General features: G+C 36.7%; 2 protein-coding genes across 5 annotated transcripts in view; both read right to left on the reverse strand.

Moving 5' to 3' along the window:
• LOC136043911 (CAAX prenyl protease 1 homolog) overlaps positions 1-15,517 on the reverse strand; it is a 73,154-nt gene extending 57,637 nt beyond the window's left edge. Inside the window, exon 1 of one of the 4 annotated variants that reach the window (XM_065728952.1) lies at positions 15,364-15,517. The gene's annotated coding sequence lies outside the window, so the exon portion shown is untranslated. Of the gene's footprint in view, positions 1-15,269; positions 15,290-15,363 lie in introns of those variants that run through there. The other 3 variants (XM_065728953.1, XM_065728954.1, XM_065728955.1) reach the window with 3 other exon arrangements.
• On the reverse strand, positions 8,725-10,026 carry LOC136035371 (uncharacterized). Its single transcript, XM_065717137.1, has one exon. The coding sequence runs from the start codon at positions 10,024-10,026 to the stop codon at positions 8,725-8,727; it is 1,302 nt and encodes a 433-aa protein (XP_065573209.1).
• Positions 15,518-15,782: the final 265 nt, after the last annotated feature.

Consider the following 15,782-nt stretch of genomic DNA (forward strand, 5'->3'; position numbering starts at 1 on the left):
TGACTGTTTTGCTTTCTATGAGATTTCAATTCTTTTGTTGGATCGACATGGGAGATGCCCTGGTCTGTTCATGACTGCACAGATGTACCAGTGGGAAGAAATTGTGATGATATTGATATGGTTCTTCCACAGAAAGCGAATAGGGATCATCTCCGCAAAAATAATAATTGGGGAAGGGATTTTTTGGAATTTTGAAATAATGATTAGTTGGTCATTTTGAATGGGAGAATAGGAATGGATAAGGGTAAGGGAGAATTTACTTGTTATAGTGGGAGGTCTCCAAGTGTGATCGATTTTATTATGGTGGATCTGTCTCTTTGGTCTTCATGTGTTGATTTTGAGATTCTGGCACAGGGGTTTGACCAAATGCCAATTAGAGCCAAGATAGCATTAGATTTAGGGGGGGGGGAAGGTGGAGACAAAAAGAAAAAGGAAGTAGGATTATGGGTAAGAGTAGGGCAGTAGAAAATAGGAAAGAAGAGTCTATAGATATGAAGAATCTGCTTTATGTTTCTCCTAAGGTGGAATCGTTTCAGGAAAAAAAAATAGTGGAAGAAAATGAGCAAGACAGTTTGGAGAGAAGCCTGAGATTGGCGGAAGACGGGGGAAGTTGAATGTTCTTTAGACCTATTCAGCCAAGAAGTATATTCAGTCGGGTAGAGGGTTACAAGTGGGAGCGACAGGCCAGAGGAGAGTTTTTTTGACAGCAAGTGTTGAGCTAGGAGAAATATACTGAATAGTTTAATTATATTAGTAAAAGAGCATAGAGAGAAGGAAGCGTTTGAGAAGTACTATGAGGAATATAAGATGGAGAGACATAGTATAAAAGGTCTATGAAGGGGAAAAAGAAATCATTTGAATATAAAAGAAGTAAAAAATAAGAGAAGCATTTAGAGGTAGCAATAGTAGGGAATTTTGGAAGTTGATGAAAACTTCGTTAGGGTGTAGAAATAAAAAAAAGGAGGATTCCACCAGATGAAAGTTGGCCAGATTATTTAGAGGAAATGGAGAGGCAAGGGAATGGTGAATTAGACGAAAATGTAGATCTTAAGAACATAGTAAGTTTAGAAATCCAGTGGTCAGATAGACCTATTACAGAATAATATCAAGAGCTTTTTCAGCCTGTAACCCTAGATGAGGTATGGAAATCTTTAAAAAATATGAGAGGTCGATCATTACCTGGAATAGATGGAATACCGGCAATAATTTGGAAGTGAACATGGGTTTGGGCAATACCAATGATATCAATTATTTTTTCAAAGTTAATAGAGGTTCCCCGATGGCCAGAACAATGGGTTACGTCAATAGTGGTATCCCTCTTAAAAAAAAGGAAACCCAGAAGAACATGAGAATTATAGGCTTATAACATTAGGGAACACATTAAGTAAGCTATTCTCTAAGATTTTGTGTAGAAGGCTAGATAAATGGTTGGAAAGAGGAAAAAGACTTTTATTTCTGAAAGTTGTAGTTCTGTAACACAGCCCTTTTCAAATCGACTGAAGTCTTAAATCAAGTAAATGCCCCTTTGGAGAGGAAAGAACTGGGGATAGATAGGCTAATTCAAAACACTTAGGGTAGGGACAAATATCCAGTTCTTGGAATCCCTAGACAAAATATTTTGATTAAAATATATCTTTACTAAATGTGGTGTGTAGTATTACCCACCAAGCCCACATTTGTTTTCCTCTTGCAAGTGTTAATACTACTGCAAGTGCTTTGCTTTGCTTATTGTGTGTTTTATATTATAGGTGCTTGGATCATAATAAAAGACTAAAATCAACTTCTACGTGGTGTCAGAAGTAAAAAACATAAAATGGATGGCCAACAGCCTTGAATCAATTGGGATGCACACAATTTGGAAAGTGAGTGACCATGCTATACTTATGTTCCATGGAACTTTAGCAGAAAAGACTGAAGAAGTGCAATGTCCTTATCTCCTTATCTGGGTTGGAGATAGAGGATTGGAAACATTCAAAACATTTGATGTGCCAGTAGCAGAAGTGGATTTAAATAACAGCATATATTAAAAAGTTTAAAGATTATGCTGCATCAAAACGCAACCAAGTTTTTTCACAGTAGCTTAAGTGCTTCAGAAAAGACAACAACTGAAAACAGAAAATATGGACAAAATCATTACCAAACTCAACACTTTTGCCAAATCCTGTGGCCTCACTGAGCAGAGTGAAATGATTTGGGACAAGATTGAATGAGATGTAAAGAATACAAAATCTGTGAGACATTGTAAGCAGAAGGTGACCAACTAATGCTTGAAAGGGCCATAAAAACGTGCCAAACATATGAAACAACCCAAGCACAACTAAAACCACTTGAAGAGACACAAGAAACAAAGCAAGAAATAATTCTGTATCATGAAACTGGAAGAAGCCAGTAGTCAAAAATCCAGAGCGCTATTTTTGTGGTGGGCAATTGAATAAGCATCATGTTTGCCCTGTAAAAGGGAAGTTTTGCACAAAATACAAAAAAGTCAACCATTTTGCCAGGGTTTGCAAAAGCAAGAGTGAATGCTGTTGAAGATCAGCATAGTGCATATAAAACAGGCGCTCTGATCCCATCTAGCTCTGATCCAAGTGAAGAATCAGACTTATATCTCTATGCAGTCAACCAGGACAATAGGAAGGATCAAGCCTACACAACCATAACCATTAATGGACAGATCCAGGTAGATTTATAGGTACATGGTGCAGTTTTCAAAACCCTTGGGGTAGAGACAAATCTCCAGTTTTTGGAGAGAGCAAGGTCCTGAACAAAATATTCTGATTAAAATGTATCTTTCTCAAATGTGGCCTATTCTGTTTTAGTTAATGGAACCTTCTGCTATCTTAGAAAGAAACTGGGTTTTATAAATAAAGCTTTCATGAATTAAGTCCAGTGTCTGAAATACACCCTGAGAAGTTGCTTTCATGCTAATCTCTCTGCCCCTTGCATTTCTGAGCAGATTACATAGAAAAACAATCTATACATATCTAGACTGCTAGATAGTTGGAATTAAATGCCATTTTAGAATCTATTTAAAAACTTCAACTTGGTTGTACAGATGAAAAAATTATCATATTTGGAATTGTAAGGGAGAAGACAGAAAAAGTAACAGAATTGACTTCAAATTTGCATTTCTGACAAAGCACTCTCCCCTACCCCAGCCCCCTGACAATCCTAGATATAGCCTTAGAATAAACAAAACTGACAAAAAAATTAATACAATGAACCATTACTGTATAATATGCAGCATATTTCAATTAATCAGAATATCATGTTTTCTTCCACTGTTATCTGCATTTCAAACCATTTTAAATGATATCTATATTTACAATTCCAGGGACCTATTGTTACTCAAAACTAAATTTCATCAAGTTGAGAATACAAAAACCTGTTTGGTATTGGTCTTTCCTCCAGCATGAAGGGTAATTCCTGTAAATGTATGCCCCCATCTAATTGTGGAAAAGAAGCAAAATATCCCTCCAGTAATAACTCAAACAGAATTCCAAAAAATTAGAGTAACAAAGTTCCATGAGTTCCTGAAAATTTATTCAGATGGCCCTGTACAAGCAGGTAAGGCAACTGCTGCTGTAGTCATTCCCTAGCTAAACCTCCACATTTTTAAACTGCTCCCTGACAGCTCATCTGTCCTCATGGCTGAAATAGCTGCAATATACAAGGCTCTGAAGGTGGTCTATGCAATCCCTCCTCCCAGGAAAAAGGCAGTTGTATTTTCAGACTCCCAATCATCTCTACAAATTATCAAGAAAATCCATTTTGAAGTTTCTGACAGAGATGTCAATTAGTTGCAAGATTTAATAATAGCCCATGTCAAGGAGGGGGTAGAACTAGCTTTCCAACCAGTCCCCAGCCACCAGGGAATACGTTTTAATGAGGAGGTTGACAAACTGGCAAACAAAGCAATCCAGAGGTCTTCTTGAATGAGCCAAAAATCTGTATCTATCACTTTTAGGGATGCATAGAGACATAGAAATAGCAAAATACTTCACTCTAGACTGTTGAAGCTCATATTTAAAGACTACAGGGATAACTTGGCGTTTCTGAGGATTAAGAGCCAAGCAATGATTCTCAGGAAGGAAGAACACTTGCAGAAAAAACACCCAAGCCCTTTCTGTTGCCAATCCACATCAACAATCAAAACTATTCAGCCTCTCCTGTTTGAATGTCCCAGGTTAGGAACAATCTCTTCCAAGCAAAATAAAAAAAAAAAGAAACACACCAAGAAGTTGGGATTTCAGGAAGATATTAAGCTGTTGCTAGAAGCAGACTTCCCAGCCCAGCAAGAGAGATGGATCTTCAAGATGATTACTGAATTCTTTCAAAGTCTCAATATTCTATAAAATATGTACTGAAAATGGTAAGAAGGTTGACAAGCACAAGAAGACAAGGTTCCTGTTTGAAGAGCCATAGAGGTACCTGCCAATTATTTACTCTTAAATTGTGTAAGAAAGGTAGCAGGGCCCTACATTTCCCTTCTTTGGCCCTTATGAAAAAGCCCAAATAGTTTTCATTACCCCTTGGAAGAGCATAAATTCAATGTCATGGAGGAGAATGAACCAACTTTGAAGCCAGAAGGACACTAAATGATGGAGTCAAAGTGCTTTCTAATGAAGAAGAAGAACAGTTAGGCCTACTCAAAAAGAAGCACCTACTCAAAACAGAAGAACAATAATTAATGCTAAATATAATTACTGGGACAATTTTGCAAACAATCTTTCTAGAGAAACATGTGAGCCAATCATACATAGACTTATGCTGAGTTCTTGTTTTAGAAATCCAGTCTTAGACTTATATTAGCGCAACGCAAGCAGCTAGGGCAATCAATTCAATAATTGAGTTCTAGTGTTCATGTGCACCCTTTCATGCTATAGATTATTGAAGTTGCCTTATCCAAAGTTGTATGTAAGTACGAAATTAAAATTATTGTCTTTAATCATTTCGTCTATGTACTAGGGCATCAGGTACAGTTCCTCTAGTCTTCAGGCATGGTCCCAAGGGAATCTATACTGTTTAGGAGACTCAAACATCACTGAGATAATTCTGTCTCCCAGGTTACTGGGGATTGTCTACAGAGCCTTCTTATTCTGTTAGCAATTTAGCTCCCACATCTGATATCAACATTAAGCTTCCAAGACCTAGAAAAATCCCAAGTACCTCATAGCAACAATCCACCCTTAAGTAAAACACACACCAACTTCCCACAAATTTTATTCAACCAACCCCCCCCCCCCTGTAACAATTCAAAATGTGAAACCTGCACAAAGTTTGTTCTAAACAACACAAAAGAACCCCTGACAAATGCCAGCATTCCCATTTTATCATGGCAGCATATAGCAATTGACTTGCTTGAGTGGAACAAGCAACAATGCCTGATCACTGCTGACTATTACAGCTGCTAATTTGAAATAGATAAGCTACCATGCATAACTTCAGGGAAGGTCATTCAGAAGCTAAAGACCCACTTTGCCCATCATGGTATACTACAGTTGATGACATCAGACAATGGACCCAAGCTATCATCACATGAAATAGAAGTTTTCACAAAACCATAAGGAATAGAGCACAAAACCTCAAGTCCCATGTACCCAAGATCAAACAGGCTCATAGAGAAAGCAGTCAAAACATGCAAGAGAATTCTTTTGTGATAGTGAAAGCAATCCTTACATTGGTATTCTAGACTACTAGAATACCCTGGTAGATGGGTTTTCTTCCTCTACTCATCTGGTAATAAGCCATCAACTTCAATCAGTTATGCCTTGCACATACCAACATCTGAGAAAAAAACTGTTCCTCAAAAGGTAATCACAGAAAACCAAATAAAACGCCAGGTGGGCTAAAAAAAACCTTCTGTGACTAAAGAACTGCCAAAACTTCATGCAGGGGATAAGGTTTCCACACAAGAAAAGGCATGTGGGGAATGGACCAAAGCAGAAGTTGTGTTATGCAGCAAAAATCTAAGGTCATACCTTGTAAGAACAGCAACCAAGTCCTTACTAAGAAGAAACTGGATTCATACATCCCAGCCCTATACCTCACTACCTGAAGTGATATCAGCAGTTCAGTACCCAAGGAGTAGTAATCCAGGTCCCAATGAATTGTTGAAAAAAGTGACTGTAGAAAAGCAGATACAAATTGCCTAGGATAAGATCACCACTGTCTCCAAACCAAGTGCTTTACCTCCTGCCATAGCACCAACACATCACTCCTCTCATCCATGTGAACCATGAACTCCAATCAAATGTCCCCATGCGATAATGCAGTAATAAACCCAATTCACACAACCAGCACTCTCCAAACTAGCCCAAAACCATGGTCTGAAACTCTTATCATGATATCTTATCAAACATGCTATAGAAGAACAGTGAAACCCATCAGAGAGAGGAATTTGTGAGTAATTTAAACCCAACTTTATCACTCCCCCCTCATATAGACAGCTTAATCAAGAAGAAGAAAGATGTAGCATTACCCACTTAGCCTGCATGTGCTTTCCCCTTGTAAGGGTTAATACTATCCTATGTGCCTTGCTTTGCTTATTGTGTTTTATACTATAGGTGCTTGGGTTATAATAAAAGATGGAAATTAACTTCTACAGAGCAATCTAAGGATTTCTCCTTGTAGAACTCCAATATGATGATTTAGTTGTTTGCAGAGTTCTTTAGTGACCAGGTGTAGTTGGATGATCAGAAGCATCCCAGTTGAGTTTAAACTCTCTGGAAAACCACTGAGCATCCAGCCATCATTTGAAAACAGCAATGGATTTAGCAGTAAGTGTTTCTTTAGATAGTTTGTTCCAACTGTTGAAAATTTGTGAGGAAAAGAACTGAGTGCAGACTATGGATATAGTAGACTGCTTGATAATTTCCAGGTGATGACTTCTAGTTCTTGAATTAGGAACAACAGTAGGGAACAGTGCTAGAAGAGTACTACTCTCATTAACTTATAGGCTAGACTGGCATCCTCTTCTGTAAACATGTGTAGGGAGATTCAGATTTGATAGTCTAGTAGGATAAAAAAAGCTTATATGCCAGATATCAGATCAGTAGAATGTCTCTGCACATCATCAAGAACTTTTATGTCTTTTTCAAAATAAGGGGAGGCTAGAGACATTCCAACTCCAAGCTTGGGATGCCCAAGTCCCTTACATAGAAGACTGATGACTTTAGGGGAACAAGTGAAAAGAGTATGCTTAATCAGTCCCATAGTTGAACTAGCACCAGCACCAGACCTTTTAGCATCAGTGCTGAATTTTAGTTCATTATCAATAGCTGCACTAAGATCTTGCTCATTATTTACTGAGGAGAGTGGGTACCCTAAGAAAAAATAAGAGCAACAAGGATTCATTTTGTGAAAGTAAATGATATAGTACTTGGCAACATTGAATTCAAGAAGCCAAGTTTCAGCCTATTGACCAAGTAGTCCAAAATTATTTTGTAGAAGGGACTGATCTTCATAGGACAAGGCTTGTCCAAGAAGCTTCAGGTCATCAGCATAGAGTTGATTCATTGTTGATAATAGAAGGAGCATTGCTGATGAAGATATTAAATAATGTAGGAGCCAAAACACTTCTCTGAGAAACTCTACTCAAAACAAGTGTAGAGGAAGAAAGAATATGGTTACCAAAGTCATCAAATAACTGAGACAGTGAGATACCAGATAAAGAAAATCAAGGATCCAGAGCAGGGATCCCTAATATTATCCCTTGTAACAAAGAAGAATGGCATCATCACAAGAATCAACACTGCAGAGAAATAGGCTTAGGCTACAGTAAAAAACTTCTTTTCAGGAACAACTTCTGTTCTTTAGCCTTTCAGAAAGTCAAGATGGGTTTTTGGCCAGCTCTTATTTTAAAAGCCTATATTATTAGGGCTATCAGAGGGGGGGGGGTGCATTATCAGAAAAGCAATAATGGTACTTGGAAATATAAAAAAGGAATCTAATGGTAGAAAGATTATTTTACTAACAATTTTCCTTCAGAATAGGCCAATGACTAAATACTTATCCTATAAACATCATAATTAGCATAAAAGAGAAAACATAATGGCAACATATTACTTTTTCTGTTTTATTATGTTTGTTTTAGGAGCCATAACTCTGTAGTGTTACCATACAATATAGGGTAAAATTCTAATTTAGCTACTTTTTGCTATCTTGGAAAGAGGTTAGGTTAGGAAAATGAAATGGTAAAATTCTAGTTAATTGACTTCTTGCTATCTCAGAAAGGGTTTAGGTTAGAAAAATAAAACTTTCAGGGATAAATCTATAGACTAGAGTATGTCCTGGGAAGGTATTTTGAAGCAACTACCTCCTCTGCTTCTCCCTCTAGAGGGCCCTGACCTTTGATGACCTTTAAAAATATGTGTGTTATAAAAGTGAAACCTTTCAAAATAGATCTTCTGCTTAATTGAAGCACAACAAAATTGTTTTCAGCTTCATAACTTTGCTCAATTCCATTTTATAAGGTTCTAAAAATATTCCATTCCATAAATTGTATGAGGGTATACAGACTGCATACAGTCCTTTCACCCCTTTGACTTCAAGATGGCACTAGCAATCCTTCTTTTTCGTCCTCTCTTCTCTTCTGTTTGGTTTGTGGGAAGTGCGAGTACTTGAGCTACCTGTCCCCAGCAGTTTAAGGCCAAGAGGCCGGCCGGTACCAATACGGCTCTTCCTACTCACTCTTGCTCTCTTCTGCACAGTAGATCTTCATTACTAAATTAGCTCGTTTTCCATTGTCTTTTTCATAATTTGGATCATCACCCTATAGATCGGCCTTTCAGTATTAGGAGGTAGTTGAAAACTAATGATGGAGTCAAACATTTCTTCAATCTTTAATTTTTTACAAATTATCTTAATCTTATTAGTTTCGGGTGCAAGTATTTGGCAATCAAAAAATATGTGTTGGGGAGTTTCCTCTGTTGTTAAACACCACCTGCATAGTGGAGAATGATACAAATTCCATTGAAATCGGACAGAATTCAGAAAAAGATATCCTGATTTCAGTCTATAGTACCACACTGTGTCTTCTCTAGAACGAAATGGGGAATTTCGAAATGGTAGACATTTTATTTGACAATGGCGTTTCATAATATCTCGTAGGTTCCCCAATTTTGATTCTGGTTGGGGGTCAATATTTGCAGCTTCATTTGCTAGCCTATCAGCAGTCACGTTATGAATCAGTCCTTTATGACTAGGAATATGCTGGAAGCAAACAAAAATACCATATTTATTTAATCTTTGTAGATCATCTCTTATTAATTTTAAATCTGAATCTGCAGCCTCATAATTTATTTTTCTTATTAATTGAATTGCAGAATTTGAATCTGTAAGGATTAACACATTCTTTGACGAAAGGTTTAGTCTGGCCATAGTTTCAAGTGCTTTATGTATAGCAAATAACTCTGCTGACAGAATTGAAGTGTGTGATGGAAGAGTTGCTGATATATTCAAGGAAACATGAGGAATACACACCCCTGCTCCTGCTCTTGATCCTTTTACTGAACCATCCGTGAAAGCTAGAATATGTTCAGGAAAGTGTGAGGATATCTTATTAGCAAAAAGTTGACAGACATACTGATCTGAATAATGTGACTTGTCTTTAGAAACTAACTGAAGATGACATTCAGGAGCCACCATTTCCCATGATGGAGAATTTGGAAAAGGGTAACTATCCGCCTGTTCATTTTTCCAATTTGGGTAATCTTTTAGATACTGGCTAAAAGAAGATAGTAGGTGTTGGGGCTTAGCAGGATTTCCAAAAGTGGAGGGAAAAACTGCATGGATTTTGCCATATGTTTGTATTTTTGTGAAGTAGCAGTTTCTCTGCATAGTAGCCCTGTCTTTCAGAGCAGTTAGTCCAGAAAGTTCTTTGAGCTTAACCACTGCAGTATGTTTGTGGAGCCCCAAAGCAATTCTGATGGCTGAATTTTGGAGTGTCTCAAGGGTATTGAACAAAGTAACCGGAATATTTGTAAGAAATTGTATGCCATATTCCAATTTAGACCGAATATACATTTTTTAAAAGTCAATAATTAACTTGGGTGAAGATCCCCATTTAGATCCTGCAAGTCGTTTGAGGATGGTTAGCCGTTTTAAAATTGTCATTCTTAACATCATTAAATATGGTTGCCATTTTAAACGAGAATCAAGAATCATGCCCAGTAGCCGAACTGACGGCTCATAGACTATCTCACTCTCCTCTATCCTTAAGGGTTTCGGAAGGGTTACTTGTCGTTTATGGAACACAATTGCTTTTGTTTTTGGTATAGAAATGGGCAGTCCAAAAGCTTTAGAAAACAGGCACACATCATATATATCTTCCTGAATGATGTTTTGGAGTAAAGTTATGTTCTTATGTCTGTTCCACACAAGGAGATCCTCAGCAAATTCTCCATGTTTTGACTGGCTTCTAAGTTTTAGTTCAGAAATATATAGTGTAAATAAAAGAGGGCTTATGACAGTTCCTTGTGGGAGACCATCTTCAACTTGTTTTCTTACAGATAGTATTTCATTAATCTGTACTTGAAAGGAACGATCACATAATAAATTCATTATAATTGAGATCGCCAGAGGTGGAAAATTTTTATTATGCATAATTTCTTGTAACTTTTTACGTTTTACATTCCCATATGCATCTGTCCAATCAAACAATACAGCAATACCAACTTCGCCCTCCTGTAAAGCATCTGTCATATCTGTTTCTATTCTAGTTATGTTGTCCATTGCACTATGACTCTTTCTAAAACCTGTCTGAGATTGGGGTATTATTTGATTTACCTCTGCAAACCATTCTAATCTCCTTAAAATCATTCGCTCAAATATTTTGCCCATTGTGGGGAGAACTGATATTGGTCTGTAAGATATAGGATCTTCTGGTGGTTTTCCAGGTTTGAGGATTGGGTAAATAAGTGCAATTTTCCAGGGGGTAGGAAATTTCCCTTCTCTCCATGCGTTGTTACATACTTCCAGGAGCTTAGCTCGAAAAATGTCAGGTGTTTCAATCAACCATTTGATGTGTATCTCATCATATCCTGGGGCTGAATTTAAGTTGCATCTTTCAATAGCTGTCTGTAACTCAGATAAAGAAAAGGGTAACATTAACGACTTCTTGTGTTGTGCTACAGAAGGGAGGACACATACAGGTGGATTTGGCAAAACAGTGTCTAGAGGTTTCTTCATGAATGTGTTTGCAAAAATATCAGCTTTTAGGAAATCAGAAGTTATTAGTTGACCCTGGTGTTTTATTTCATATTTGCGATCATCAAGTGTCATTCTCTTGCCGTTCATCTTGCTTACGTATTGGTGAATCTTAGATACTGCAGTTTGATGATCTATGTTAGTCATAAATTTTTCCCATGCCTCTCTTTTGGCCTGTAAACATGTTTTTTTTACTTTTGCTGAGCTACGTTTATATTCAATTGCAGTGCTCATTGATGGATGTCTTTGAAATGCCTTTTTTGCTACATTCTTAGCTTCCACTGCAGTAGAGCATAGTTCATTCCACCAATTTTTAATTCTCTTATTGCCAGTTGGAGTCCAAATGTTGGGGCTTGTCTTGGGAATTGCTTTGTAAGCAGCTTCCATCATAATTTTGTTAAGCATTTTTACTTTATCATCAATTTGGGAAAAATCTTCAAGTAAATTATAATTGGCTTCTTGCAGGATTTGCTTGAACATTGGCCAATTACCTTTCTTGTTGATAAACTTCCTTTTTCCAGGTTTGGTTTGGTGAGACATATTAGAGATTGTAGTCTTAATAGCGCAGTGGTCACTTTGTAGATCTGTTACTCTACTTATTGAAACCTGGTCAACAGCAGCAGCAGGACCTAGTTGAATATCAATGGTTGAAAATTTTTTATTTTTTATATTGTAATAAGTTGGCAAATTATATGGTGTTAGAACTGCTATATGGTTATTTTCTAACAGTAATCTTTCAACATTTTTCCCAGCTCGGTTTGATTGTTCAATATCTTCCCAATGATTGCTATGAGCGTTTAGGTCACCAAAAATAAAGGAGTTGTGACCCTCTGCTTCTGTTGATAAAATATTATATCAGTATCCCCCTTTGGGTTATACATAGATTTAATTGTTAAAGTGTCTCCTGAGCTTAAAGTGATTGATACTCCTACCACATCTATTTCATGGTCATGTTGCTTTAATGGTAATGGATAGTGAACTATTTTATCAGCTATAAAAATGAGCACTCCACCTCCTTTTCTGCCAGAATCTCTATCTTTTCGATAGCATTTGTATCCGGGTATGGACACTTTTTTTAGATTATTTAAATGTGTTTCTTGGAGACAAATTACATCCACTTTTTCTTTATTAATATACGAGCAAAGTTCCATCATTTTTATATTATTAAGTGAAAAAGCGTTCCACTGTAGCACTATCAGTTTATCTATATCACTAACATTGTTAATTAGTTGGGGGGGTTGTTTTCTAATCATTGGGGAACTTGAATATTTTTGGCTGCAACAATAGCAATTAGTTCCTTAAATTCATCTGTAACTTCTTTCAGCAATGACTCTGGAAAGTGCTTTTCTAGTGTTTTCTCACATAGTTCATTTTTCATTTGTGTGTCATAATTTGATGATCGAATAAGCTCCTGGGTAATAATAAATTTTGTCAAGTTTCTTAGTTGATTACCAACTAAGATTGTGGGTGTTGGAGGCTTGATGTTGCTTCTTTGAGGTCCATTACCCCTAATAGATAAGAATGTAGGTCTTTTGGGTTGAGAGGGGGATACACCTGCAGGAATTCTTCCTACTTTGTGGTCAAGTCTGGGGAAAGAAGGGCTAGTTATACTTATGGGTTGCTCACTAGTTGATAGGGAGTAGGTCTCATAGAAGTTGGTTGCAGGAATTTTTTTCCACGCCTGCTGTGGTTGTCTTCTCAGCTCTTGGACTGGAGTTGGTCTCCTGGAAGGTGTATTGACAAAGTTTATATGAGGCTGACTAGGTTCTTTCCTCATAGCATTAGCAATTATGGGTACTGGTATTCTTTTCTCCTGTGCTATTTTTACAATCTGACTTCTTTGTTTGTATTTAGCACAAACATTTCTGTCATCAGAAAGATGTGAACCTCCACAGTTAATACATTTTGTTGGGTAATGGCAGTTGCTTTCAGAGTGACCCCTTGATGTACAGTTTTTACAAACAACAGCAGTGGCAAATGGACAGAATTTTTGTGTGTGCCCTAGTTTCAAGCAGTGTTTGCATTGTATAGGTTTTTCATCATAGAATCTAAAGGCAACTCTTCCACCAAACAAGAATAACTTTTCTGGTGAATATTCTCCTTCAAATGCACAAAGAACAGAGTTACTTGCTACTAACTCATTGTTTTCATTTCTTTTTTTTAGTCTTGTTATTGACTTCAGAGGGTAAGATAAAAGGGAACTATCAGTAAGACCCTCTTGGATGTCATTGTCTGTATATAAACTGGGTATATTATAAATGACCAGTCTAGTTTCTTTTTGAATCAGTTGTTCTTTTGGCTTACAAGTTACTTCCATATTACCAATATGTGTCAAGTCCAGCAGAGAGGTCAGACAGGCTGCATCATTGGCAAATACTTCAGCTTCTCCATTTCTGTTAATGAATATATCAAATTCCTTTCTTAACTTCTTGAAAATGTTCATCCTCAAAAAGTCAATATGTTTTTTTGGTTCAAATTTCAGGGGTTTGAGACTGGTATTTTTCTGGACGGGTGAGATTACAACAGCAAACATTGGAATGGATAATTCATAACTAGGGGTTGGGGCTGTTGACTCACCGGTTGGTATCAAAAGATTGGGGGCGTCAACCTTTCTCTTTTTATTATTCTTTTTCTTGAGTTTTTGAACTACTTGGAAGTCATCCCATGCCAGATGGTTCTCATCATCTGGTACTTGACAGTTTGGTTCACACCACTGAGGTGAACCCACAGAAATCATTGTGCCATCACTAGATGTAGATGGTCTTGATGGCTGTCTAGTCCTGGCCTTTTCAGTTTTATCGTTATCATTATTTGCAGGCTTAGTGATTTGAGGAGGAGATATGGCAATATTGCTCTTAGGCTTAGCATGGCTCCCCTCTAGATAGGGATCTGGTGGATCTAGCTTAGACATAAGTCTAGTAACTTCACAATATCTCAAAGGTGCTAAACCTCTTAAATAAAGAAATGACAATAATTGAATAAAAGATAAAGCTTTAGATACTCTACTGCCAAAGTAATATAATTATCAAATATAATATTAGTAAATATCCATTTTCATCCGTTTTCAATCCCATTAATATGCAAATACATTTCCTAAATTTTGAAAAAAAAAACATTGATATGGCTCAAAGTTCTACTCAAATAATAGGAATGACATTTTTCAGAACTAAAGGCAGAAAAAAGTGACTGGTAACTGAAAATTAAGGTAAAATGTTGTTTTGTCAAAATTTCATTAGGTAGCCTATAGACCTGTCATGTAGGCAAATTTCTGTGATCTCTAGAGGGAGAAAGAGTGGAGGTGGGTACTTTAAAATACCTTCCCAGGACATACTTTAGACTGTAGACCCATCCCTGAAAGTTTCATTTTCCTAACCTAAACCCTTTCTGAGATAGCAAAAAGTGAATTAACTAGAATTTTACCAAATGAAACTTTTAATTATGAATCAAGGACCAAAAACATACTCTGGGAAGGTAGCCTATTGCCAAGCTTCCATGTTAAACCTTTTCTGATTTTAAGTCTTAGAAAAATACCTACAGGAGATCTATATCTATTCAAATTTTGATTAAACATTGTTTTACCTTAAATTTCAGTAATAGTTCCTTCTCCTCTGGTTTTGCCACTGAAAATGCAATTCCTGTTATTTGAGTAGGCTAGAATTTTAGACCATATCAATAGGTTTTTCAAAATTAGGAAATGTATTGGTGGATCTTTAGAATCTCATAAATTGGGATTAAGCAAAGTTGTGAAGCTGAAAACAATTTTGCTGTGTTTGATTTAAGCAGAAGATCTATTTTTCAAGGTTTCTTTTTTATTAACACAAAAATTTTTAAGGCCATAAAAGCTCAGGGCTCTCTGGAGGGAGATAGAGTGAGAGTAGTTAAATAAAAATACCTTCCCTGGGCATACATTTGTCTGTAGACCTAGCTCTGAAAGTTTTATTTTCCTAAACTAACCCTTCCCAAGATAGCAAAAAGTAGCTAAACTAGTATTTTACTTAATATATTCTTTATGATGGCTTAACTGTTAAAATGGTGATTAGAAGTCCAATATTCCACCCTACCTTCCCAGGGCATAGGGTATGCCCAAGCCACTTTAGGCTCTGAATCTATTCTAACAGCTCATAGTGATTTACAAGGAAGCAAAGATTTTCTTACCTATAATTTTATCAGAAATTTGCTTACTAGTCAATACGTGCCTGTCAAAGTAAAGTAATGATATATCAGAAAACTAAGCTGCCATATGTTTTGCCTGTTATCCTGAATCTGCAGAAAATAAATTATTCTATTCTAGATAGTCCTTAGTTCTAGCAGCATCTATCAATAATTATCAAAGGTAGCACTATTGAATTTGAAACAATCTCTAACACTGCTCCTATTTAAAGGCAAATTTCAGAGTATTTATACACTAAACCTTGTCTTGGATCAAGCTTAAAAGTAGAGAAATTTGACCAATTGTATTTAAGAATCGGACCAACCAGGTTCAGGCTTAAAGTGCCAGAAACTTACTTCAAGACAAAGATTAGCAGCTGAAGGTCGTAACATGTATCTTTTTTAAAGTCCCTTCCATCGACCTA

The sequence above is a fragment of the Artemia franciscana genome, chromosome 2 (genome assembly GCF_032884065.1).
Source record: "Artemia franciscana chromosome 2, ASM3288406v1, whole genome shotgun sequence".
In the NCBI taxonomy this organism is placed as follows: domain Eukaryota; kingdom Metazoa; phylum Arthropoda; class Branchiopoda; order Anostraca; family Artemiidae; genus Artemia; species Artemia franciscana.

Coding starts and splice junctions, on each gene's coding strand:
- LOC136035371 (XM_065717137.1), bottom strand. CDS start 10,026: ATGTATATTCGGTCTAAATTGGAATATGGCATACAATTTCTTACAAAT.